This window comes from Oryx dammah, unplaced genomic scaffold (assembly GCF_014754425.2).
Source record: "Oryx dammah isolate SB20612 unplaced genomic scaffold, SCBI_Odam_1.1 HiC_scaffold_28, whole genome shotgun sequence".
In the NCBI taxonomy this organism is placed as follows: Eukaryota; Metazoa; Chordata; class Mammalia; order Artiodactyla; family Bovidae; genus Oryx; species Oryx dammah.
Genome location: NW_024070212.1, coordinates 107,198,500 through 107,224,272, shown reverse-complemented (window position 1 = coordinate 107,224,272; position 25,773 = coordinate 107,198,500). Strand labels below are relative to the sequence as shown.

Here is a 25,773-nt window from a genome sequence, read left to right as displayed (position 1 = left end):
CCCCAGTACAAAAAAAGAGAAAGACTCTCCTCCTCTTTGCTTTTCTTAAAGCATTTACTTTAGAATACATGTAACTGAATTCTTCTTCTGCCCTTTTGAGATGCGTGTAAATCTTTTTAAAAGCTAAATAGGCTTCTTGCCAGTTTTACCACTCAGGGATGTCTTTCTCAGGGACCTGGGAGTGGTCTGTTTGAAATGTAATCATTAAGAAAGATAGAGCCCTTGTCCCCCAGTTTCTGTGGAAGAGCAGGAGCTGGTCTCCAGCTCCAAGTTGCAAACCTCCCTCCTCTTATAGAGATATGAGAAATTTATTTTTCCTTTGAATAAAGGCAGTTAGCAAGCCCAGGTTGGCTACCCCATTTCCCAGCTGAATGTAGGGTGACCCTTGTGTGACAAATAGTGCGGTCAAGTCCTCTTGCTTGAGAACTGGTTATTGATTATCTTGAGAAAATGTATGCAGTGAGTTGTATCCGCTTCACTGTGTAAAAGTGTAAGACTTCTTTTTGTCTTTGCAAACTCTTGAGCTGCTTGCCCATGACATTCTGGTTTAATTCTCACCCAATTAAAATTTTTTTTTCTTCCTGGCCTACCCTTGTGGACAGGTTTTCTAGGCTGGTGGGAGATTTTGTTTTTAATTATATTTCCTTTACAGGGGTTACTTGTTTCCGAGGTCTATCCATGGCCCCAGTTATCTATCACTGCCTTGGTAACCATGGCCACTGTGCCCTGGTGGTCATTTTTCAGGGTCTCCATCACTAGAATGAGAACTCTTTGAAGATGGACTAAGCCTAGTCATTTTGGAACCCTGCTGCCAGCACAGCACCTAGGTGCTAGTTGAATGAAGGAATTAAAGAAAGAATAAATAAATGAACGATTCTGAGGAGCACCCCACCCCTACGATTTCTCGGGCTCTGAAAAGAAAAAGAATAGAGATTCAGGCACACTCAAGAGTTGCTCAAAATCAAGCCACACCAAATCAGACCATAAACCACTTTAAGAGATGGGAATTATAGGAATCAAGTACCGATGATAGGAAACAAAGGCTAGTGAGCAGGCTGGACCAAGCCATGTCTGGCCTTAAAAGTGGGAGACCCAGTCCATGGAGATTGGGAAGATAGGGGAGGGATGCTGAGGGTCAAAGACAGGGGAAGGCTGGGAGCCTTTCTGCGTTTCCTGGGGCTGAGTGGTTTTTTAGTGATGGGCTTACTGGCATTCTCTTCTCTGGATAGCCCAGGCTTATCAAGGAGCAGGCCCAGGTGGGGAGTCCCAGGAAGCCCTAGAAGGCCCCAAGACCCTCCGCCCCACTGACCCGGAGTCCTTGTAGTAGAGGGAAGTCAAGCAGAGGCTCAAAGATACTGTCATCCTCTGGATGTGGGACTAGGGCCTCTGGGGCCCCCAGGGGGCTGGTCTGGAACCAGAGGTTCTCGTAGGACTTGGGACTGGGGGTGAGGCCCTCCAAGAGGGGCTGAGTTGAGTCGCAGCGGAGGTAGTGCCCAGGCCCTGGGCCTGTGGGGCTGCCTAGCACCTGCACATAAAGCACCTGGTCGCTGTTGCCAGACTGGGGCTGAGGCTGAGTGGAAGGTACTCTTGGGTCCCCCTGGAGCACATAGGCCTGGACGAGGGTGGAGAGGCTACCGGTCCCTGAGCTGTCACTGGACTCGCAGGGCCGTGGCTTCTTCTCTTCCTCCTCCAGCACCGTGATCTTGGTGATGGGGGGCATGCCGGGGTCCCGAAGGCTGGGCAGCTGAAAGATATCCTGATATAAAGATGTGTGGTGAGGGCCTGGTTCATTTCAGATGTCTGTTCCAGCCACTGTCCCTTCCTGCACTGGGGTGGTGGTGGGGCATTCCTGCTGTTCCTTGCTGGAACACTAAGGGTTACTTAGAGGATGCAAAGCACCTCATATGTGCCGGATGCGTGCTATGTGCTGTTCAGACTTAGCCCGGTGAATCTCCCCAGTGCTTCTGTGTGTGATTTGTCCCATTTCACAATGAGGTTACTGAGGCTTCGAAATGGGTGGAGGTGGGATTCACACTTAGGTCTGCTTTGCTCTATAAAGAGGTGAAGTGATGGGAAGGCCCGAGTACTCATTCTTGGGGGAGTATCCCTTCACTTTGAGCCTGGGGCAGGAGCCTAACCCTCAGACCCGTTTCCCTCTCCCTCCAGTGTTCTCACCTCTGCCGTGATGGTTGGCACCCAGGAACCCAGGCTGCTGCGGGCTGGGTCCGGGACACTCGGCCAGAGGGAATACTTCCTGCTGGAGAAGAGGGCAGGTGAAGGCTGGGTCAGCATGCCCTCCCGTCCTTCCAGCATTTCTCCCACCTACTCCCAGCAGCAGAAGGGATGACCCCTTCGTGCAGAGAGGAGAAGGAGGGGGGCCTGACTCCCAGACCTGAACCCTGTGGCCTGGCAAGTCTGAGAGGAGCCAGCCTTGCTCTCTTGGGCCTTCAGTTCCCTTAGGCAGGGTTACCTGGGTGTCAGCTCTCTCAGAAGGACTCACCTGGGTCTGCAGCAGAACTGGGCAGCCCCACAGAGGCAGATGAGCAAGATCAGGAGGCCAAACAGGCCCAGGAGGATGTGCAGCTCAGACTCCTCTGTGGCGAGGGGAAAGCCAGGAGAGATAAGAGTGCATGCACGTGAGACTGAGCCTCCGCCCTCAGACTGGGCTCCAAAGGCAGGGCTGGGCCTCCGCCCTCAGACCAAGATCCAAGGGTAGTGCTGGTTCTCCCCGCTCAGAGGACCCAGGCAAGGCTTATCTAGTTTTACAGTGGCAGCCTTTTGGGTTAGGCCCCCTCCCAACAGCTTTGCCTGACCAGGCCCCATTCTCGCCTTACCTAGAGTCAAGGTCATCAGGGTGAGGCTTGTACTGTTGGCGGCCCACGCCTGGCTGGCGGCCACGAGCTGAACATGGTACAAGCTGGAAGGCTCCAGGCCACGGAGGACAAAGCTATGGGTGGAGGCATTCAGGACAGTGGCTGGGAGTAGAGGGGACTCATGAGCCTGGGCCTGGCTGCTGAACCTCCCCAAGGCCTCTGAGCACCCCATCCCAGGCCTTCTGGGTCTGTGGGTCATTGAGGATAGACTCACAGAAGGACTGGTCCTGAGTGTTGGTCCAGAAGATGGTGTAGTGGGTAAGGGGGCTCTTCCCCAGCTCAGGGACCTCGGGCACCCACTCCAGCTGGGCCCACGTCTTGCCAATGTGCCTGAGATGCAACTCTGGGCCACGGGAGGGGGCTGCCGGAAGAGAGAGATGCCGGGGCTGATGGGGAGTGGGGTGGGGATGAGGGAGCCCAGTTGGACTTCTTGTGGCTCCCCAGACCCAAGAACTGGGACACTTTGTGGGGGTGGGTGGTATAAGAAAGTTCGGGGGGACTCATATCCAAGCTTCGTTTTCCCAGGAACTTTCACTGAATCCCACTGACTGCTAATAAGTGGCTGAGCTGATATTTGAACCTGCTTTTCTTTGACTCCAAAGCCTTGCTTCCTGATTTCTGCCAGGCTTGATTTTGTCTGGTTCACTATTTGATTTCTGCCACTCATGTGACGCCTGACCAGTTTCTGCCAGACTTGCTCCCTGAATTCTGCTGAGCTTACTTCCCAGTTTCCATTACCCGACCACCTGAGTTCTTTCCAGCTGCAGGGGTCTAGTATAAGCCAGGGGTAATCTTAGGGTTGAGAGAGACCATTTTTCTGGGCCGGAGGTGGGGAGGGGGAGCGGAGAAAAAGTTCTCTCCTAATTCCAGATTTTGGGGGGCCTAGACAGGCCTTGAGAGAGAGGAGGGAATTCTGAAAAAAAGACTTAGTGGCTAACGAACCCGTCTCTTGGGAGTAGGCATAGATGTGCTGGGAGGGTCCCTTGGTGTCCTGGTACAGGGGGGTCACAGTGATCTCGTAGAGCTGAAAGGGCCTGATGTTCTCTGTAGAGAGAAAATGGGGTGGGTGCTCTGGTTAGGGGCCAGCCTCTGATGATGGCTGGGGGCTAACCTTAGACTTCAGGGATAACCTGAGCCTCGTTCTTCAGGGCTGGCCTCTGCAGTCTCTTCTTCAGATCATTTGGTGGGGGTAAGGGGCAACAAGTGGGAGAGAGAGAGCTAGAAAGCTGGCAGAGTCCGGGCTAGAAAGAGAGGCTCCAGTTAGACTGCAGGAAGAACTTCCAGATTCAGAGGACGTGAGATGAGAATGGTGCAGGAACAAGGTAATATACATCTTTAGGGTGGTTCAGGCAGATAAAATGCTCCCCCTGCTCCCTGGCCCTGCCCATCTGCCCAGCCCCCAGGCCTGTCTCACCCTGCAGCAAGGTCCCTGCAATGCTTCCGTTATGCTCCATCCTCCAGGTCATAGGACTGCTGTTGGGGCTGGGGGGACTGAGGCCCCACTCAATCACATAGCCCAGAGGTTGAGGACTGGGGGGCTCCCAGCCCACCCAGAGGCTATGAGGGTCTCGAGCGGTGGTGTGGAGTCTGCCCAGGGGTGGGCCTGGAGATAGAGTAGGAGATGATGTGAAGATGAAAAGAAAGGCCCTAGAGCTAGAAACCTGGGTTCAAGTCTGGCCTTTGCAACTTACAAGCTGGGTGACCTTGGGTAAGACAACATCTGAGCCTCAGATTCCTCATCTGTAAGGTGGAAATGATGATAATAAAGTTGTTACCGTGGAGGGTCATGGTGCAGAGTAAGTGAGATGGTACATGAAACAGGCCTGCTGTGGTAATTAATGATGAAAGCTCACCCTGTGTGGTTCTCTGTGTGTATTAATTCATTGAGTCTGCTAACAGTCCCACTGTGGGCACTACTACTGCCCCCATCTTAGCAATAAGAAAATGGAGACAGAGAGGTTAAGTGACTGGTCTAGGGTCACATGGCTGGGAAATGGGAATACTAGCTATTGTTATTGTTAATCTCACTTCATGAAGACCCATGTTCAGGGGCATCTGGAGGTGATAGTGACTGACCCCCTGAGAATGAACTCAGGGACTATTTTTTTTTTTATATTTATATATTTGGCTGTGCTAGGTCATAGTTAAAGCATAGGGGCTCTTTGATCTTTGTTGCAGTTTGCAGGATCTTTAGTTCTGGCATGTGGGATCTAGTTCCCTGACCAGGGATCAAACCTGGGCCACCTGCATTGGGAGTGTGGAGTCTTAGCCACTGGACTGCCAGGGAAGTCCTAGGGACTATGTTCTAGCTGGAAAACTTTAGAACTTTCTCTCCCATTTCCTTGGCAGAATAGACTGTGTGTGTAGGCGCTGCCACCAGCTTGACTTGGTTCTGGTTAACGATAATAACAGTCACTAACACATACGAAACAGTTACTTTGTGTAGGCACATGTCTAAACTCATGTAATCTTCACAGCAATGCTTTGAGTTAGACACTGTACCATTCTCACTTGCTAGATGAGTAAACTGAGGCCAGGGAGGGTAAGTAACTTGCCCAGATCTCATTGCTAACAAGTAACAGGATTAGATTTGAACCCAGGCAGTCTAGCCTCTGAATTTACATGCTTAACCACCATACTCTACTAGCTGTGGGCCCTCTTTACCTCTGCTTTCCAAGAAGACCACGCGGGTGGGATGCGAGGTTCCAGCTGTGTTATAGGCCTTAAGGATCACCTCCCGGGCTTCTGAAGGCATTTGGAAGGTACAGTTCAGCTCCGTGGTGTCACAGAGGATTGGCTCTGCCCCAGCCTGGTCTGAGGGTCTCCGGGAAACCAGGTAACCTTGGATCTGCCCGCTGTCTTCCTCCAGGGCTATTGGCTGTCAGTGGGCATAGGAGAAAAAAGATAAGGGGATGCGCAGCTCATCTTGAGTGGGGGAGAGCTTCTAGATGGAACGTCCATGTCCCTGGAACTGAGCCACCCAGACTGGGAGTCAGTCCTCCTCCCTCCCTCCCTTCTCCCCCTGTGCCAGGTCCTAGAAGGGAGGAAAGGATAAAGTAACTCAGTGTGAGCAGCAGGCACCTAACAAGGTGAGTCCTGCATTGTAGTCTCTGCAGAAGGGCACTGCCCAGCAAAGTGTGTGCAGATCACGTACAGATGCATCCAAGCCTGCCAGGCCTGCTGGAGTCCTGAGCCCCAGCTTGCAGGGGTTTGTTTGAATCTGAAGAGGTGGAGGGATGGCCTTCAGAGGGGGTTACCTTCCAGAACAGCTGCACGGCCACCGTTTGGGGGTCCAGCTGCCTCTGCCGCCACCACGTGTCCAGTCTGACGATGGGGGCTGTGGAGGGAGCGGGAGGGGAGGGTCAGGGAGGGCCCCAGAGGCCAGCCTGGGTCCTGATGGCTGCTCCCAGCCCCTCACCACCTGCTCACCCCGTTGTGCAGTGGTCAGCTCCAGGCTGGGGCTCCATTCGCTCCAGTGGCCGGGCAGGCGCCAGCGGGTGCAGCGCATTTGCAGGGTGTAGGCTGTGGATGGGAGGAGCCCGCAGAGTTCATACTGGGGGGTCCTGGCAGGCAGGGCGCTCACCTGGTGGAAGACAGGCATGGCTCTCAGCCTGGACCGCTGTGCCCTTCGGGGCCAGCTCAGCTTACCCTCACCTCAGCCATCCCCACCCCAGGCCCCTCAGGTTGCCCTCTGCCTCACCAGGTCCCAGCCAGCTTCTCCAAGCCGAGGCTGGTGGCGCAGCTCACACTTCTGTTCTATGTACAGGCTTGGCTTCCAGGTCTCCCAGCGCAGCCTCAGGCAGCCTGGCTGGGGCGGGGCCATCGTAGGGCTGGGCTCCAGGGCCCACAGTGTGGGGGGCTCCAGTTTCACTGCAAGGAGAGGGGTTATCGGACACTTTCTCTGCTTCACCCTCCAGGGCTCTGTCCTGGCTTCCCCTTGTCTCCCTGTCTGTGGTTCCATTTCTTCTCTGGGTCTCCGTTCGTGGGATCTCTATATCTTTCCATCTCTCTCTGTGTCTCTTCATCTCTGCGTCATCCTGTTTCTGCAGGTCTGTCTCTGTCCATGAGCCTGTTTCTCTCTCTCTTTCCTACTCTTGCCCCAGGGCCTTTGCACCGGTTGTTCCCTCGGTCTGGAGCACTTACCTTCCGGATATACAGTGTCTTGCTCCCTCATTCCCTCCAAGGATCTTCTCAAATGTCATCTTCTCAGTGAGGCCTTCCCTGACTGCCTTCTCCCCAGCTGTCCCTACCCCATCTCTGGCTTAATTTCCTCATCACACATACCATTACCTGACATTTTATTATTCTTTGCCCACCAGAATGTAAGTGGGCAAAATTTCGGGGGCACGATTTTTGCTGTGTTATTTATTGCTGTATTCCCAGCCCCTAGAACGGTGTCTAGCGCAGAGTGGGTGCTTCAGGAAATTTGCTGAAAGAATGAATGAGTGTGTCTCCTTGCTTGTGTTTATTCCACACCCCTGTCCGTGTCTCCATAGCTCTGTCTTTAATTGAATCCCACTTTGTTTTTCTCCCTTCTCTTCCTCCAAGTCTTTCAGCGTCTTACTGTCTTTTGCTGGGTCTGTGTTTCCCTCCCTGTGCCTCTCTGAGTCTGCTCATGGTGGGGACCTCTTTCCTCCCCCACACCCAGCGTCACCCACCAACGTCCATGGGAGCAAGGCAGAGCTTCGGGGAAACGCTGGTCCCCAGTGCGTTCCTGGCCTGCACCCAGATACTCATGTTCTGGTACAGCTGCAGGTGTTTGCGGGGGATGGCGCAGTGGCTCTGCCCGTCCTCCGGCACGCAGTCAGGGATGGAATCCTTCTGCGTCTGGCATTTGTCCTGGCTCCTGTCAATGGCCCAGGCTTGGATGTAAAGTGCGGGCAGAAAGCCAACCTCCCTTCTCCTCCCCATCTCTGGCTTGGCTGTCCACCCCAACAGTCCTACCTGTGGTCTGTCCCAGAACCCAAAGTAATGGGGCTGGCATAAGGACCCTTACTCACTTGAAGCTCTTCAGGGTGAAGCTTGTGGACAGGTGGGTGTCGGGGCCTGGCTCCCACTGGCAGATGAGGCTGTTGGTTGTGAGGTTCATGAGGCAGGATAGGTTGTGGGGTACAGTGGGAGGGTCTGTGGGTAGGGTGGAGAGAGTGAGGGCTTCAGGTAAGACCACTCAGAAAGCTCCCACTGGGACCATTGGGCATTTCCTTGCCCTGGGTCTCCATGGCAAGTGGGTTGCCAACCCACCTGCCATGCCTTTGTCTCCATGCAGAGTGACCCCAGAAAGGCAGCTCTGGGGTAAGCTAAGTTATCCACACGTACATGGACAAGTAAACAGAGCCTCCAACCCTCTCAACTCTGCCGTTTTTGACAGTAACAGTGTAGTGTCTGGGTTTTCATCCTGGTTCTGCCACTCATTAGCAGTGTGATCTTGAAGTCACCTGATGGCTCTGTGCCTCAGTTTCCTCATCTGTAAAAAGGGGGTAATGGTAATATACCTGCCACCTAGGATTATTGTGAGGGCTGAGTGGCTTACTAGGTATACAGTGCTCGGAGCAGTGCCTGGCATATATGCTGCTGCTGCTGCTGCTAAGTCGCTTCAGTCGTGTCTGACTCTGTGCAGCCCCATAGACGGCAGCCCACCAGGCTCCCCGTCCCTGGGAATCTCCAGGCAAGAACACTGGAGTGTGTTGCCATTTCCTTCTCCAATTGGCATATATGAGTGCTCTGTAAATCTTAACTTTCACTATTATTGATTCTTAAACAAGAACCTTGGTCTCTGTTTTTCATTATGCATTGGCTCAGCACAAATCCATCCTCAGTTTGAGCAGAAGGCTGAGACTGGGGTAGGGGTAGAATCTGGGAGCATGCCCACCTCATTGAGAATGTCCTCCCTGGAGACACCTTCCTGTGGCTGGGGAGTTGGGCTTACTCGGCAGCCATATGGAGTAGTGGTTACTGGTTTTTGAGCCACACTGCTTGATAAAAATCTTGATTCCATCCTTACTAATTTGGGATCTCTAGCATGCAAATTTGCTAATGGTAAGGAACCCACCTGCCAATGCAGGAGACATAAGAGACACAGGTTCGATCTCTGGGTCAGGAAGATCCCCTGGAGAAGGAAATGGCAACCCATTCCAGTATTCTTGCCTGGAAAATCCCATGGACAGAGCAGACTACAGTTCATAGGGTCACAAAGAGTTGGACAGAACTGAGCAACTAACACACACACAGCATGCCACTTACCCTCCCTGAGCCTCAGTTTCCTCATCTGTGAAATGGGGCTACGTAATACTGCCCACTGGTAGGGAAGATGTGATGTCATGCTTATAAGGTACTTATTGAGCAAGAGCTCAGGAAAGAATAGCTCTTATTAGTATTGGTAGGAGGGCATTGGGGGCAGAGTTGGGGGGATGGCCGCAGGGACTCACAGCCCGCCTGCAGCTCAGCCTGGTCCAGGATCTGCAGACTGTTGCCCCAGTGCAGGCAGCAGGAGAGAAGGACCCGAGAGTGGTTGACGTGGGGCAAGGTGATGGTGGACTGCAGGGTCCCATTCGGCAGGTGCTGCTGCCTCTCCCTGGGATGAAGCTCCGGTTCCAGTTTCCATACAATCCGCCATTCGGTGCCCAGGTGGCTGCAGTTCTGGGTGATGACGCAGGAGGCTGTGACTTGATCTCCCAGGCGGACGGTGGGGGCTGAGAGGAGGATATGCCCACACTGCTCCAGGCCTGGGGTGGAAGAGAATGGGCCGTAATTGACTCCTCTGTCTGGCAGAGCTGCCCTCCTAGACTCGGTACTCCGAGACTCAGTACCTTTACTTTTCTGCTTTACCCTCCAAGATTCGGGGTGGGGGCCCAGGTGCTGGAATGGCAAGGATGTGTGCAGAGATTGGGAGAGGCTCTCGAGTTGAGATGGAGATAGTGGTGTGGGGGTAAATGTTTATTACCCTGCTATACAGAGAGAAACGGGTCCTGGCTTGTAGCCTGGGCTGCTTTCCCTGGTGTAAATATTCCCACCGGGGCTGATTTCAAGCTACCAGGCTGATATCACTGAATGTGAACTTGCGAAGAGAGGTACACAATCAGTGCTTGCAAGCCAACACCAGCACGCCACCAGATGGAGACCAGTCCCCTCCCCAGCAATGGCGAAACAATGGTTAGAATGATAAGAAGCCCGCGGCCACAGCAATCTTTCCAGAATTCATATCTGATTGTTACCCCATCATGACCACAGCACTTCAATGGCACGTTATTCTTCTGAAAGGCAGTACGCTGTGATGGATAAGAGCATGGATGTTGGAACTAGACTGCCTACGTTTAGAACCTGGTTCTGCTGCTGCTGCTAAGTCACTTCAGTCGTGTCCGACTCTGTGCGACCCCATAGACGGCAGCCCACCAGGCTCCCCCGTCCCTGGGATTCTCCAGGCAAGAGTACTGGAGTGGGTTGCCATTTCCTTCTACTGCTTAGTAATTTTGTGACCTTCATGTTACCCAGACTTCCTGTGCCATGGTTTTCTCACCTGTGGCATGAAGATAAAAAAGTCCTTAACTTAGTGATGTTGGGAGGATTAGATGTGAGAATATGCCTAAAGCACTCAGAACAGTCCCTGGCATGTAAGTATTTGCTGCTATGATTAGGTTAAAGACTCAGATCCTTCTCACAGCCCAAGACTTAGATCCTTATCACAACCCCTGTGGCCTGGCCCTTGCCTAAACCTCCTGGTTCCAGCCCAGACCATTGCCTCTCAGCTCCAGTCCCTCTAGCCTACATGCTATTCTCTGAAAATGCCATGCTTCCTCCATCTCCCGATCTTCGTACCTGTTGATCCTTTCGGAGGTGCTCCTTTTCCTTTCTGCCACCCCTCTTTCACCTGGTTGACATTCAGGCTTCTTGCGAGGAACCAGACCGGTTCTGACCAGTCAGACCATGCCAGGCCCCCTGAACTTTCCCAAAGCTCATATCTTTCGTAATTATAGAGTCACGTGATGATTTGCTTACTCTGTACCCCCAGCTAGACCATAGGTTCTGTGAGGCCAGAATCCCTGGCTCTTTTGCTCACTGCTGCATTCCCAGAGCCTAGCGCCACGCAGGCCCTTGGTGAATATGTGTGGAGTAAGAACAAGCACTGGACCTTGCCCACAGTGCCTTCTCTCCTCTCCCAGCTGTTCTGCAGCCCATTTTGCTGATGGGGATGCTGAAGCCCCAAGAGGAGGAGCAATTTGTTCAGGGTCACAGAGCAAGTTTATAGGGCTCCTATCACATCACAGACTCAGAATTTCAGACCAGAAGGACTCTTGCCAACTGTTTACTTCAAAACTCCACGTAATACCAAGTCTTCTATCACAGGGCTAGGATGATCTGTTTTTGTATGACTTGCCAGCTGAGAACATTTTTTATATTTCTAGAGGGTGAAAAACCAAACCAAACAACAAATAAGCAAGAACATGCCACAGAGACTATCTGTGGCCTGCAAAGCTGAAAATTACATCAAAGTTTGCTGACCCCTGCTGGGCCTTGGCTTCCATACCCCCAGAGATGGGAGGCTCCGCACCTCTCAAGATAGTCTCCATAGTCTGAAGAGCTCTGCCTAGGATTCATATTTTTTTAAATAATTGTTATTATATTTTTGGCAGCACCATGTGACATGTAGGATCTTAGTTCCATGACCAGGAATTGAACCTGTGCCCCCTGCAGTGCAAGTACGGAGTCCTAACCACTGGGGACTCCACCAGGGAAGCCAGGGAAGTCCTGGAGATTCTTTGCTTCAGGATTAAAGCTGCCTTCTCATGGCTTCCACCCTGATCCCTCTACTGCCCATGAAGGCTGCACAGGACTCAGACAAAACCTGGTAGAGATTTGCAGACAAGGCCTGGGTCTTTTGCACCTTCCGCACGCTGGCTAGCCCAGGTCCTCTCACCTTTCCTCAGAGGTGGTGGTTTGCCGGCAGAGGTCTGTGCATGGGAGCCCAGCTACCCTGCATCTGTGGCCCAGTCGATTCTCTGGGGATTCTCTGGGAACCCCAGGAGCACTGTGACAATGCAGGGAAATGACCCCCTCCTCCACCCCCAGCATCTCTCCCCGTGATTCCCCCCGCCATGGCACCCTCATCCCTGACCGCACTCACTTCTGGGGAGCAGCAGGATGATCAGAGCAGCTCCCACCAGGCTCCAGGCTCCCAGCCCCACCATCATGCTGGCTTGGTCCTCACCTGGAGGCGGAGGGGGTGGTGAAGGTCATGGGCTTTGGAGTCAGAACTGAGCTTAGTCTTTGCTCTGCTGCAGTGTGGCTCCAGCCAGGTTACTTGACCTCTCTGAACCTGGTTGCTCTGCAAAATGAAGGTAACAAAAACCTATACTGCATAGGGTTTGGGGAGGAAGACCCAAAATGATGCAAGTCAAGGGCATCGCACAGTACCTGGCACATAGGAAATGACTCTTACATGACTGTTATTATTATATGTGCCTTTAAGGAGAGAGCAGGGAGGGGAGCCACAGGGAAAAGCATTCTTCCCATTCCCTTCTGTTTTAGCCAGTCTCCCAGCCTGCTGAAAGCAAAGCCTGAGATGAAGGCTTGCCTGCAGGTAGTTTATTTGGGGGAAGACTCCAGGAACAGAGTAAGGGAGTGGGGAGAATGAAACGGGTAAGAAGGAAAGCCAACACAAGGGTGCGTCATCAAACTGAGTACAGCTGGGGCTCAATCCTGCTGGAATCTTGCAAGGAGCCACGCTGAACATGCCTCAGAACTTGGCTGGCAGACAGGATGGGAACATTGTCCACCGGTTCCTGCCCCTTGTTGGTCAAGGGCTGTTCCTTGGGGTATTAACTCCCTGGCACGTATCACATTGCACATGTCTGAGTACCGTACTGGGCAGGTCCTCCAAGGTGAGCCATGCTCAAAGAGTCAGAGACGCTCACTGCCTGGCAGAAAGGGACAACTCCACGGAACAGCTGAGGACAGGGTGCACCTTGAAAAGCTGGCTTCCACAGCAGTGGCTAAAGGGAATGGTGAGTTGAGAGGATACCCCAATTCTGGGCACAGACCTCTGGAGGCCTTCTGGGACCAGATATCCTGTGGTCATGGCGACAGTGCCCAGATGGAGGGAGCATTAGTACATTAGTCTCAGGAAGTAAGCAAAGGTTTCTATTGCTGGGGTGGCTTCCAGCCTTTGCACTCTGCTCCCACTGGGGTCTTGGGGCCAGACACCTGGTCCTCCAGCACTAACTGACGTCTGGGTGGCAGATCAGTGGGAATCGCTGAACAGCTTTTGTATGTACATACATGAACACATACATGTAGGTGGTGTCCCAGTTGATCCCCTGTGCTCAGAAAAGATTAAGCTTCTTTTGCTCCAAGACAGAGGAGTAAATAAGAACTGCAGATACCCAAAGCTGTTTCTGCCTGCAGGGGTCTTACTTAAATCCCTGGTCCCTGCTTATTATATGTTGCAGTATCAGGATACCAGGTGAATGCTAGCCCCTAAGTCATCTTTTTGCAAATCAGGAAAAAAGCATCCCTTCCTCTGGACAAATTCATCCCCACACAAGGACCTGGCAACTAGAGAACAGGCTGGATTTCAGCCTCTACTTTCTGGGCAGCTTTGTGCAGTGAGAAACCCGCACAATTGTTCAGAGGACCCCAGTCTACCAATTAGTGGTTGGCAACCTTGTTCCTGCGGCATCCAGTTTGACTGTCCACCAATGAACACTTGTTGGGGAAGAGTTCGTCTCCTTGGCTCAGATTTCGGGACACTGGTGCCCATTCCTATGTATTTTTGATCATTTCCTAGCCCTCCTGCCCCGTGAGGCACCACTTCATCCCTCTCCATGGGCTCCCAGTAGGCAACCCAACCCCAAATCCCAAGGGCCCAGGCATCTTCTCCCTGGGTTGCCAGGGGTTGACACACTTGGTTTCAGTCCCTGGTCACCCATGGCAGCCTTGGCTGTTCCCCACCCCAGCCGAGTGGGATCTGGGACCAGGTGGAGCATGGCGTCACTTTCCGGGGGCCCAGCTTTGAGTCATCTGAACCCCAGGTCCACCACTTACCAGCTTGGCGACCTTGGACAGATTATTCCACCTTTCCGAGCCTCGGTTACCCCATCTGTGGAGGAAGGATAACAATAGCTCCGGCCTCTCCGGGTCGGGGTGAGGATGAAATGAGATGGTCTGTGATAAGGGCACTTAGCACGGAGCTTGCGTAGAGGAAGCACTCCATAACCGTGTTACTTTCAGGCACCATAAAGCAGGACACCCCCTCATGGAATCAGCATGGTCTAGTGCCTCTCTCCCCTGCTTACCAGCTGTGTGGTCTCCGCCTCCTAGGACTGCCCCCTTGCTTTTGTCTGTGTCACATTTCATGTTTCAAAGCCCCGTTTCTGGGTTCCCTGCTCCTCGGCCCCCCAGTCTCGCCCTTTGCTTCCAACCAGCCCTGCTTACTCTCTGGACTCCGGAGTCCCAGCATGCCATGTTGTTCCCTGGGGTCACTGCATCACCAACCCCTGCTCCCCACCACCTTTCTGCTTTCCTCTCCTTTCCATCCCAGCACACTCAGGCTTCTCGCCTCCCCCTTCTCCAGTTCACGCCCCTGTCTCCTCTGTTCTTTCTACTCCCCTTCACGTGAAGATTCTTTCCTTGGGAAGAGGGTTGGGGAGAGGAGGGGGCTGGGACAAAACAAAGGGAGAGGACTTCCTAGATGTGGTTCAGACAGAGAAAAACAGGTGGAAAAAGTAGGAAAGTGGGATGCAAAACACTGGAGAGAGATCACAGAGAGAAAGACTGAGGGGGAGAGAGAAAGGAGCCTGAGGCAAGGGATGGTGATCGGAGGCTGAGAAGAAAGAGATACTCAAGAGAGTTTAAGACTCAAGAGAAAAAGGGACCCTCGAGAGACAAAAAGAGAGGCATAGAGAGACTCTGAGACAGACAGAGGGGCTCAGAGCCAAGCTAGCCAGAGAAGGGCTGAGGAGGAAAGAGAGAAATTTACATGGTGTGAAATTTACATGGAGACTGGAAGCAGTTAAGACACAGGTTGTCAGAGAGACTTGGAGGCAAATAATGAGTATAACTTTCCCTGAATCCAGCCCTTTCTTGAGCCCAGCTCAGTGTCCCAAAGAGATATTTGTCTGTCTGTGACTTCCCAAATGCAGCACCCACCCCCCAAAAAAGTAGGGGCACCTTGGGAAAAAAGACTCAGTGTCAAGGGCTCCTGGTTCCCAGGGGTAAATTCTTAAGGCTGGTCCAAGGTCACCAAGGGGCACGCGCCCTTGGCAGAGATGGGGGAGTGGACCTGAGACTCCAGGGTCCCATCATTCCCAGGCCCAGCCCTCCCAGGGGCTCCCCTACTCACGCTGGAGCCTGTGGCTGGTCGGGGCACCCGCCTGGCCTCCCCGTCTCTGCTCTCCTCTTCAAGGCAAGTTCCTGAAAACAGCCGCAGGCGGGCTTCTGTCCCCAACCCTGTCGTTAATGGCTCCGTCTCTGACAGGCGCAGGGGCTGCCGATTGCAACACCTGCCCAACTCCTTCCCTCCCTTGCATTGTTGACGCGGGCACGGGCAGCCCCTTCCTCCCAGGAAGGAGCCTGGGAGGGAAGCTGGTGAGGCCTGGGCAGCCTTCCTGCCTTGGGGGTCTTGAAGGGGCTGAGGGATGTGGCAATGTCGTCCCCCACCTCTGCCTCCGGATTTCCTGACTCAAAGCTTTGAGGCTGGCAGGGCCCAGGCTCCAACCCGCCTGGGTGCCATTCCCATGCCCCCACGCCCTGGGGGAGCATCACTGGGAGACAGACCCTGGCTTGAAGGCTCGCTCGGCCCTAAGCCTCTTTTTGTCACTGGCTTTGGGGCCCTGATCCTCCCGATATGCAAGGGGCGGCCTCCAAGGTTACGGGGAATTCTGGAACACGGTACCTTCCTCCCTGCTCCCTCTGCACGTCATGTTCCCCCTGCTGCCCGAAAGCCTTGCAGAAGGAGAAATACGGACTCTGGGGAGAAATACGGACTCTGGGCACAAGGCAGGGGTCACTCATGAGGCTCTGGTCTTCATAGGCTCACGAGACATTAATAATGTTCACTCTCAGTGATTCTGCCAAACTAAATGTTTTTTCATTGAGTGAAACAGACTACATTTTATGTCCTTCATGGTCTTTATCCACAAAACCCTGCAGCTGTTTACGAATAATTTTCTGTGCATTTTTCTGAAGAGGGTTCAGACTGTTCATAGTTTCTTGGATTTATGACTCAATAAAGATTAGGCAAAAGTAGGAAGTCAAGAAACACCTGGAGTAACAGGCAAATTTGGCCTTGGAATGCGGAATGAAGCAGGGCAAAGACTAATAGAGTTTTGCCAAGAAAATGCACTGGTCATAGCAAACACCCTCTTCCAACAACACAAGAGAAGACTCTACACATGGACATCACCAGATGGTCAACACCGAAATCAGATTGATTATATTCTTTGCAGCCAAAGATGGAGAAGCTCTATACAGTCAACAAAAACAAGACCAGGAGCTGACTGTGGCTCAGATCATGAACTCCTTATTACCAAATTCAGACTCAAATTGAAGAAAGTAGGGAAAACGGCTAGACCGTTCAGGTATGACCTAAATCAAATCCCTTATGATTATACAGTGGAAGTGAGAAATAGATTTAAGGGCCTAGATCTGATAGATAGAGTGCCTGATGAACTATGGACTGAGGTTCGTGACATTGTACAGGAGACAGGGATCGAGACCATCCCCATGGAAAAGAAATGCAAAAAAGAAAAATGGCTGTCTGGGGAGGCCTTACAAATAGCTATGAAAAGAAGAGAGGTGAAAAGCAAAGGAGAAAAAGGAAAGATATAAGCATCTGAATGCAGAGTTCCAAAGAACTGCAAGAAGAGATAAGAAAGCCTTCCTCAGCAATCAATGCAAAGAAATAGAGGAAAAGAACAGAATGGGAAAGACTAGAGATCTCTTTAAGAAAATTAGAGATACCAAGGGAACATTTCATGCAAAGATGGGGTCAATAAAGGACAGAAATGGTGTGGACCTAACAGAAGCAGAAGATATGAAGAAGAGGTGGCAAGAATACACAGAAGAACTCTACAAAAAAGATCTTCATGACCCAGATAATCATGATGGTGTGATCACTCATCTAGAGCCAGACATCCTGGAATGTGAAGTCAAGTGGGCCTTAGAAAGCATCACTACGAACAAAGCTAGTGGAGATGATTGAATTCCAGTTGAGCTGTTTCAAATCCTGAAAGATTATGCTGTGAAAGTGCTGCGCTCAATATGCCAGCAAATTTGGAAAACTCAGCTGTAGCCACAGGACTGGAAAAGGTCAGTTTTCATTCCAATCCCAAAGAAAGGCAATGCCAAAGAATGCTCAAACTACCGCACAATTGCACTCATCTCACATGCTAGTAAAGTAATCCCCAAAATTCTCCAAGCTAGGCTTCAGCAATACATGAACCGTGAACTTCCAGATGTTTAAGCTGGTTTTAGAAAAGGCAGAGGAACCAGAGATCAAATTGCCAACATCCGCTGGATCATGGAAAAAGCAAGAGAGTTCCAGAAAAACATCTATTTCTGCTTTATTGACTATGCCAAAGCCTTTGACTGTGTGGATCACAATAAACTGTGGAGAATTCTGAAATAGATGGGAATACCAGACCACCTGACCTGCCTCTTGAGAAATCTGTATGCAGGTCAGGAAGCAGCAGTTAGAACTGGACATGGAACAACAGACTGGTTCCAAATAGGAAAAGGAGTACGTCAAGGTTGTATATTGTCACCCTGCTTATTTAACTTCTATGCAGAGGACATTGTGAGAAACACTAGACTGGAAGAAGCACAAGCTGGAATCAAGATTGGCGGGAGAAACATCAATAACCTCAGATATGCAGATGACACCACCCTTATGGCAGAAAGTGAAGAGGAGCTAAAAAGCCTCTTGATGAAAGTGAAAGTGCAGAGTGAAAAAGTTGGCCTAAAGCTCAACATTCAGAAAACGAAGGTCATGGCATCCGGTCCCATCACTTCATGGGAAATAGATGGGGAAACAGTGGAAACAGTGGCAGACTTTATTTTTTGGGGGCTCCAAAATCACTGCAGATGGTGATTGCAGCCATGAAATTAAAAGACGCTTACTCCTTGGAAGGAAAGTTATGACCAACCTAGATAGGTTCTTCAAAAGCAGAGATTACTTTGCCGACTAAGGTCCGTCTAGTCAAGGCTATGGTTTTTCCTGTGGTCATGTATGGATGTGAGAGTTGGACTGTGAAGAAAGCTGAGCACTGAAGAATTGATGCTTTTGAACTGTGGTGTTCGAGAAGACTCTTGAGAGTCCCTTGGACTGCAAGGAGATCCAACTAGTCCATTCTGAAGGAGTTCAGCCCTGGGATTTCTTTAGGAGGACTGATGCTAAAGCTGAAACTCCAGTACTTTGGCCACCTCATGTGAAGAGTTGACTCATTGGAAAAGACTCTGATGCTGGGCGGGATTGGGGGCAGGAGGAGAAGGGGACGACAGAGGATGAGATGGCTGGATGGCATCACGGACTCGATGGATGTGAGTTTGAGTGAACTCCGGGAGTTGGTGATGGACACGGAGGCCTGGCGTGCTGCGGTTCATGGGGTCGCAAAGAGTCGGACATGACTGAGCGACTGAACTGAACTGAACTAACACACTAGCGAAGTGTCCGCACCGTATGACACATTTCAGGAAAAGTGAGCTTCTGAGCCTGTTGCGAGGGGGCAGATTTGGGTTCTGGTTCTGGTTCTGGTTCCAGTCTGAAATGTCCACTGTCAGCAGCTACGTCTCTGAGGTGTCCCATAGGATCCACATGCTCAGCAAATCCCATCGACTCTTCTTTCAAAATATTAGAACCAAAATCCTGAGTACATAGGTATTCACTGTAAAGTTCAACTTGGCCATATGTTTGGATATTTCCCTGATGAAAAGTTGGAAAATATAAATATCACTTAATAGCAGCCAGCTCTAAGCCATCCTTTCTCTTACCTGGATCACTGCAATGGCCTCCCTTCCCCTCCCCCTTCCATTCATCCTTGTACTGACCCCTGCCCCCAACCATCTATTGTTCCTTCAGTGGCCAGTGTGATGCCGATCAAGCAGAAGTCAGTTCATGTCATCCTCTGCCCCAGCTCCCAATGGCTCTCATCTCACTCAAGGTCAAAGCCTTTTCAACAACCTACAAAGCCCTTTTCAACTAGGGGTTCCCTCTGGCCTTTCTCCTGTGACAATTCTTCCCCTTGCTGCTATGCTCCAGCCATTCTGTTGTACTTTTTAGGCTCCCTCCTGCCTCCAGGCCTTTGCACTTGCTGTTTCCTCTGCCTGGACTAATTTCCCCCAAATGACTATATGGGTCACTCCCTCCCCTCCATTTGAGCAGAAAGTGATTGCTCAAATGTCACTTTCTCATTGAGGCCCTTGCTGACCACCCTTTAAAAACTGCAACCACCCCTCACTCCCTAGCTCTCTTTCTCCTTTAATATTACCTCTTCATCGTCTGACACTGGCTGTCCCTGCCGCCTAGAATGGAAGTTCCATGAGAACAAGAGTTTTAGTCTGTTTTGCTTAAAAACTTATCTCCAGGATCTTCAACCCATCTGTCACGTGATGAGCCCTCGATACAGGTTTGTTGAATGAATGATTGAATGGATGCACCTTCCCTCCACTTCACCAAGTGAAAGTGAAAGTGAAAGTGAATGCTCTCAGTCGTGTCCGACTCTTTTTGACCCCATGGACTAGACAGTCCGTGGAATTCTCTAGGCCAGAATACTGGAGTGGGCAGCCTTTCCCTTCTCCAGGGGATCTTCCCAACCCAGGGATCGAACCCAGGTCTCCCACACTGCAGGCAGATTCTTTACCAGCTGAACCACAAGGGAAGCCACTTCACCAAACCTGTCCCCAGTCCCTGCATACCTCATCTTGTTAAATGACACCACCCCAACCCCCCCAACACACGGACCTGGGAGTCATTCTTCACACCCCTCCCTCACACCCTCACCTCCAGTTCCTGATGAAGGAGAGTGGGCTTTTTGTTCATCATTCAGAAAGCATGTTCCTCAAGCAGGCGCAGGGGCGTGATGGTGCCTTGATGGAGCTCTCAGGCTCATTAAGAGCTGTGAAATCCATCTCTTCTCCCTGCCTTTGTTGCATCTCCCCAGCCTTTACCTGGGTACCCTGCTGCCTCCCTGCCTGGCGGATCCCTGTCACTTCTGGCTGCCTGAGTCTTGTCTGCCCTAAGCATCGCTCCAGGCTGGGTTGGGTGCACCCCACCCCTTGGTGATCTTATAATGCAGGAGTGGCTGCTGGCACTGTGCACTCCTTGAGGGCAGAAACCACTTCTCCTCTCTGCCTCCAGCCTCAGCCCCCGGCACACAGAGAATTCTCAGCAGATCTACTGGGCTGTGGACTCCTGGTGAAGCTGTTTACCTCTCCAAGCCTCAGTTTCCTTATCTGCCACAGGGATAATAACTCTTCCCAGGGGGTGTTGTGAGGATTAAATGAGCTATGGGAGGTGCAGAGCCTCGCACAATCATGTAGCAGGGTAACGATCACATAGTAGGTGTTCAAGAAAATTGCTTTCTGTGGCGTTCAGCATGTCAGAGCAAGGTTTGACCGATCTCACCTGTGCTCCATTCTCCACTGAGAACCTGTACCAGGCAATGGAGCTGCAGCCACTGAAGTGAAAATTGGACTTAAAGAAGAACTCTCCTTAGGTAAGAAGCATATAGAGAAGTTAAGAGCAGGGGCTGAGGAGTAGACTGCTTAGATTTCCCTCTTAAGGCTGTGTGACCCTGGGCAAGTTGTTTGACCTCTCTGAGCCTCAGTTTCATCATCTTTAAAATGGGGATGAGGTTAGTATTTACCACAGGGGATCCTTGAGCGAAATCAGGGAACTAATGTGTCTGAGGCTCACAGTAAATGCTCAACAAATGTTTACTCTGAGGAGCTGGAAAGCACGGGCCAGATGTGGGCTCACCCATCCCTCACACCTAGTGTCTGCTTTGAGGACACTTCCTCCTCCATCTATCCTGCCCCGCCCCCTCTTCCATCAGACCGGGTGGCCTCTGTGGGCTGGAAACCCCATCAGGGAACCTTGCTAAGGGGCGGGGGAACCCCATTCTCTGCAGCCCTACTGAGGGTTGGGTGGTTTCTGTTTGTTATTGCCTGTGAGGTGTGGGGCTGTGGGGTTGGTCCAGGAGCTGCCTGTTGCTGAGGGGCCTGGGCAGAGGCCAGGTGGGCCAGCCCTGGTGAGGGTCCGGAAGGAGAGGCTCTGCTTGTCCACCAGGGGCTGGTTTGTCTGGAAGACAGCAGCTGGCTAAGATTGTGCAAACAGGTCATTGTGCAAACATACCCCCATGTGTGACCTCGATTGTGCAAACAGGTGTTTACTGGAGGGTGCTCAGCTTGGGCTGCCCGCTTTCAAAAAGCGCCGGAGCTGTTGACTCAGAAGGGACCGGAATCTGGACACTCATTCTTTCTTGAACACACCCCGAACTTGCTGCCTCCCAGCCTTGGCTCGGGCCGTCCTCTCTGCCTAGAGTGCCCTCCTCCCTCCTCGGCCTCCATCTCTACTTGTTGAAATTCTACCCATTTTGCAGAGCTCAGAGAAAATGTCAGTAAATCTTTCTCCATAAACTTTCCCCTCATTTGCATACTCAGGGCGTTTGATATTTCTCTGAAATCACAGGTCACTTTTTTACCTGATGGCCCTTTCTGGACTGTGAGCCCCCTGAGAACAAGAACCTTTCCTTATTGTCCTCTGAAAGGTTAGCATCTGAGGCCCAGAGAGGGAAGGTGACCGGCCCCATGTCACACAGCTAGTTCTCCACAGAGCTGTGCTCTAAATCAGGTCTCTGCACTTCCTGTCGCACTCACTGCCTCTCTTTCAACCTCACCCCTCTTCTGACTCTGGATTTTGCCTCCCAACCCCGGGTTGTGATGTAACTCCAGCTAGAAGTTGAGGGATGGTGGGATTTACACAGAGGAGGGAAGGGTATTCAGGGCTGGAGATAGCAGGAGCAGAGGCGTGGAGGCTGGAACGGGAAGAGTGTATGTGGAGGCCATTCAAGAGGTGGGAAGAGGTTGCAAGGTCCTGGGAATGGGGGAGATGGGGTAGGGGTAGGGCTGCATCCTAGACTCAGAGACGACATTAACTCTGCGACCTTGGGTAGCACCTCAGTCCTGCTTCATAGGCCCCTGGCCCCCCCAATACTCTGCAGATACCCCAGCTAGACACGCCCTCACCTGGCCTCTGCTACCTTTTCTCCTGAACACCTTCTCAGTCCTGGTGAGCGGCACCTGGATACCTGGACTCGGCCTGGACTCCTCCCTGCCCCTCACACCCCCATCCAGCCTGTGGCCCCTTCCTGTGGTCCTGCCTCTTCTCCCTCTCCTCACCGCCATGGCAGGAGTCAGACCACCATCATCTCTCTTCAGGCACCCTCCTGGTCTCGCTGCCTTCATGCCTGTAATAACGCCCTACTCAGCTGGAAGCCTTTTTCCAAAACACAAGTCCCAGCATGCCACTCACCAACCCAAATCCTCCATTGGCTCCACGCTGCCCGTGGGATAAAGTTCCGAGTCACCCTCATGGCCTTTGAGGCTGTCATCCCCAGCCCCTAATCCTCCCCAGTGCTAGAGTCTCATCTCTCCACACTCCCTTTCCCAGCCTCTTCTTCCCTTTCCCAGGCCCGAGACTCCAGCCATTCTATTTACCATCACTGTCCAATCACGTGCTGCTTTTCTTGAGGCTCCAGGACTTCTCCACACTGTGCTCTTTGCTTGGGATGCTCATCCCTTTTATCTTTGTGTCTGAAGAAATCCCTTTTATCCTTTAAAATTCATCTGCGGGGCTTCCCTGGTGGCTCAGTGGTAAAGAATCTGCCTGCCATTGCAGGAGACATGGGTTCGATCCCGATCCGGGAAGATCTCACATGCCATGTAGCAACTAAGCCCGTGCACCACAACTATTGAGCCTGTGCTGTAGAGCTGAGCCCTACAATCACTGAGCCCCCATGCCTCAAGTACTGAAGCCTGTGTTCCCTAGAGCCCATGGTCCACAACAAGTGAAGCCACCACAATGAGAAGCCTGCACCACCACTGGCCCATGCTCGCTGCAACTAGAGAAAAACCGTGTGGCAATGAAGACCCAGCACAGCCAAAAATAAATAGAAAAATTATATATATGCATGTGTATATATATATATATATATAAATTCAGCTGAAATGTCACCTCCTCTGTGAAGTCTCCCTGGATTTCCCAGGCTAGGTTATGTGCTGCTCATTTGGGTTCCCAGGTGCTCTGTGACAGCTGGGACTGGATCTGTGACCCCAGTATGCCGCATGGGCCTGGCAGGTAGGAGGTGTCTGTGAAAGAGTGCCTAGCAGTTTGGATGTGGGACCTGGGTCGTCAGGCTCAAGAGATTCCCAGTGGCCATCAGTTTACCTGCCAAGAAGTCTGGAAGAGTCCTTCCTATGCAGTGGCGGTGCACACTGCACTCTCCTGCTTCCCTGGTGCTCAGATGGACAGGGTTTTCTGCCTTTGATTGGTTCCAAAAATGAGAGGTAAATCAATTAGGACATAATGCTGAATGCTGGAGGGCCAAATGCAGGGCCCCAACCTAAGTAGCTGAGAAAGCTGCCCAGATGCTCTCTTGGGGCCTGCTTCTAGGGAAGGAAGCAGAATCCTAGCTTTGGGTGGATAAAAAGAACACACCCCCGCCCCTGACCCCATCTCCTGCTTGTGGTCTGCTGGCCAGGAGGGCGTTATCTGTGCTTCCCCTGGCCTTGGCCTGCCGTGGTGTGGCTGGTGAGGGATATGGTCCTGGAGATGGCGGTGGTAGGGGAATTGGAGGGTGAGGTGAGATAAAGCTCAGATGCTTATCTTGGCTTGGAGGAAGAAGCCTCTCTGGTCTGCGGCCCTGTGGCTGGCAGAGAGTCCCTAGGCCGGGCCAGCTTCTGCTCTGAGCATGGATTTCTTTCAGTGAGGGAGCTGGATCCAGGCAGTTGGTTCAAATCCCCATACACTGGGGTGGGCATGTGGAAGGGAGAGAGAAGGGGCATTTTTCCTAAAAATCCCGCCCGGAAGAGTAGCCAGGAGAAGTCAGATAACCTGGTTAAGACAAGAGAGGGGTGAAGGCAGGCCCATAACTTCCTAGATGAGAACCTGGAATCTGCACTTTTTCTGCTGCTCTCTGGGGTGCCTGGCCTGGATCCTGAGAGGAAGAGGGCTCATCAGGCTTTGCCAGTCTGTTCCCTTGTCCGTCTAGTCTGGAGCCAGGGGCCGCAGATGGGGGCTTTTGCCCATAGGTGAGCCTTTGGGCTGGGGGGCCCCAGGAAGAAGCAGAGAGATGGCGGCTTTTGCCACCGCCTGTGGTTACACTGTTCTAATGAGTGGTGTAGACTGCTGGGGCAAGGCCTGGCCTATCAGCTCTGTCACCTCTCGGACAGCCCAGGCTTCTCCCGTGTTTGCTGGAATGTCCAGTTCATTCACTTATCTATTCACCTCGCTCCCCCTCCCCTGCCTGCATATCCCTCCATCTCACTTTCCCCATTCATCCTCTCACTCGCTGGCCCATCCACACATCCATCTATCCATCTGCTCACTCATCTATCCACGCGTCCACGCCCCCTCATCCACGCATCCACCATCAATCCATCACAATGCCACCCCTGCACTCACCTGTCTGCCCACCCCCTCATCAATTCAGCAAATGTTTTCTGTGGGTGTAAACCTTCCACACACTCAAGCTCTTCAGGCAACCTCTGGCCGCCTCCCATCCCTCCCATCCTGCGTCCCTGTGGCCCTTATGAAAGGAGGCAGCTCCTCCCAAGTTCCAGGTATGACAGGAACAAGGACTATGGTGGGATTTCCTCTTGATCGCAAGGTTGTATCCAGATGTGGCTCCTGGGTCCTCATCTGAAGCCGTTGCCCCTGGAGCTGTGTGGCCCTCAACCTTTCCCTGGTATGCGTCTTCTGGCCTCACTCACTCTTGATTTGTGTCCCTGCCTCATGGTCTTCCTCTCCATTCCCATCCTGCCACCACCTGGAGGCACCTTCCTGGCCACATGGATGGTGCCCCTACATCCGGGTTCTTCATTTCCTTGACCAGTCACCCCATGGCTTTTCCACTGTGTCCACACTGTGGGACACACTGGGGACCTCCGCGTCACCTGGAACTACTCAGCCTCTCAAACCTCACACTCCAACACCCATCTCTTTGCCCACGTCCCTCCCTCCATCTAGCTCTCACCCCTCCTGCACTCTCAGCTCAGAGAGTTCAGGCCTCGGCTTCCTCATCTGTCAGCCTCCTCCTTGCCTTTCTTCCTTTCCTTCTCCCTGGGGGGCCCAGTGACAACTCACTGCTGACTCTCTGACCGGAGACCTTCGGTACCTTTGCAGCCCTATCCTCTCCCCTCCCTGGCTAGGAGAGCCTCATGGATCATGCTCTCACTGACTGCCTCCCCCTCCCCAGCCCACCCTGTCCTGGCGTGGGGCCTGTGAAGACCCCTCATGGAAGATGGGACAAGGGCCTGGTCCTGACTCCAGTTTCTCCTGGGCTCTCAAGCTGTATTCTTGTCCTGTGTCCCCAAACTCTCCCTTCAATGCTTTTTGAGGCACTTGAAGACCCTTTTCAAGAGTTCCCTCCCACCAGTTCTCAACTGGCCAGTAAGAGAGTCTCACCTTGATTTTCTGACCCCCAGACATGCCTGTCCTGCCCTTTTTCCAAAATGAGGCATCTCTCCCATGGTCCAAAACCAACTTCTCCTTCCACCCTTCTCCCAAGTTCCTCCCACTTCTGTAGTGATCTTCACCACCATTTCTGCCTCTGCTTTTGTCCTAATAATAACACCGTAACTTCCTCTACTGAGTGCTTCCCGGGTGCTGTGCTCTGCTTTAAACGCTCTG

The 25,773-nt window shown here is 52.2% G+C and overlaps 1 protein-coding gene across 4 annotated transcripts; it reads right to left on the bottom strand.

The window, feature by feature from the left end:
* Positions 1-295: 295 nt before the first annotated feature.
* Positions 296-18,784, bottom strand: CSF3R (colony stimulating factor 3 receptor). Of its 4 annotated transcripts, none has more exons than XM_040231618.1 (17): positions 15,208-15,351; positions 13,911-13,965; positions 11,992-12,075; positions 9,299-9,595; positions 7,874-7,997; positions 7,532-7,719; positions 6,574-6,743; positions 6,303-6,456; positions 6,131-6,210; positions 5,538-5,751; positions 4,288-4,476; positions 3,816-3,917; positions 3,088-3,234; positions 2,835-2,975; positions 2,501-2,594; positions 2,176-2,254; positions 296-1,756 (listed from the first exon to the last, which is right to left on the bottom strand). In XM_040231618.1, the coding sequence occupies exons 3-17, from the start codon at positions 12,056-12,058 to the stop codon at positions 1,277-1,279; spliced, it is 2,526 nt and encodes an 841-aa protein (XP_040087552.1). In that variant the 5' UTR covers positions 12,059-12,075; positions 13,911-13,965; positions 15,208-15,351; the 3' UTR covers positions 296-1,276. The 4 variants fall into 4 exon arrangements, with proteins under 4 accessions (XP_040087552.1, XP_040087550.1, XP_040087553.1 ...); XM_040231616.1 differs by having other exon boundaries at positions 977-1,756; positions 2,176-2,257; XM_040231617.1 differs by lacking the exon at positions 15,208-15,351 and adding an exon at positions 18,652-18,784 and having other exon boundaries at positions 1,277-1,756; positions 2,176-2,257.
* Between the last annotated feature and the right edge of the window lie 6,989 nt (positions 18,785-25,773).

Coding starts and splice junctions, on each gene's coding strand:
- CSF3R (XM_040231617.1), bottom strand. CDS start 12,058: ATGATGGTGGGGCTGGGAGCCTGGAGCCTGGTGGGAGCTGCTCTGATC. Junction 7,998..9,298: donor GGCTGAGCTGCAGGCGGGCT/GTGAGTCCCTGC, acceptor CCCTACCCACAG/ACCCTCCCACTGTACCCCAC. Junction 2,595..2,834: donor CCTGATGACCTTGACTCTAG/GTAAGGCGAGAA, acceptor CCCTCGCCACAG/AGGAGTCTGAGCTGCACATC.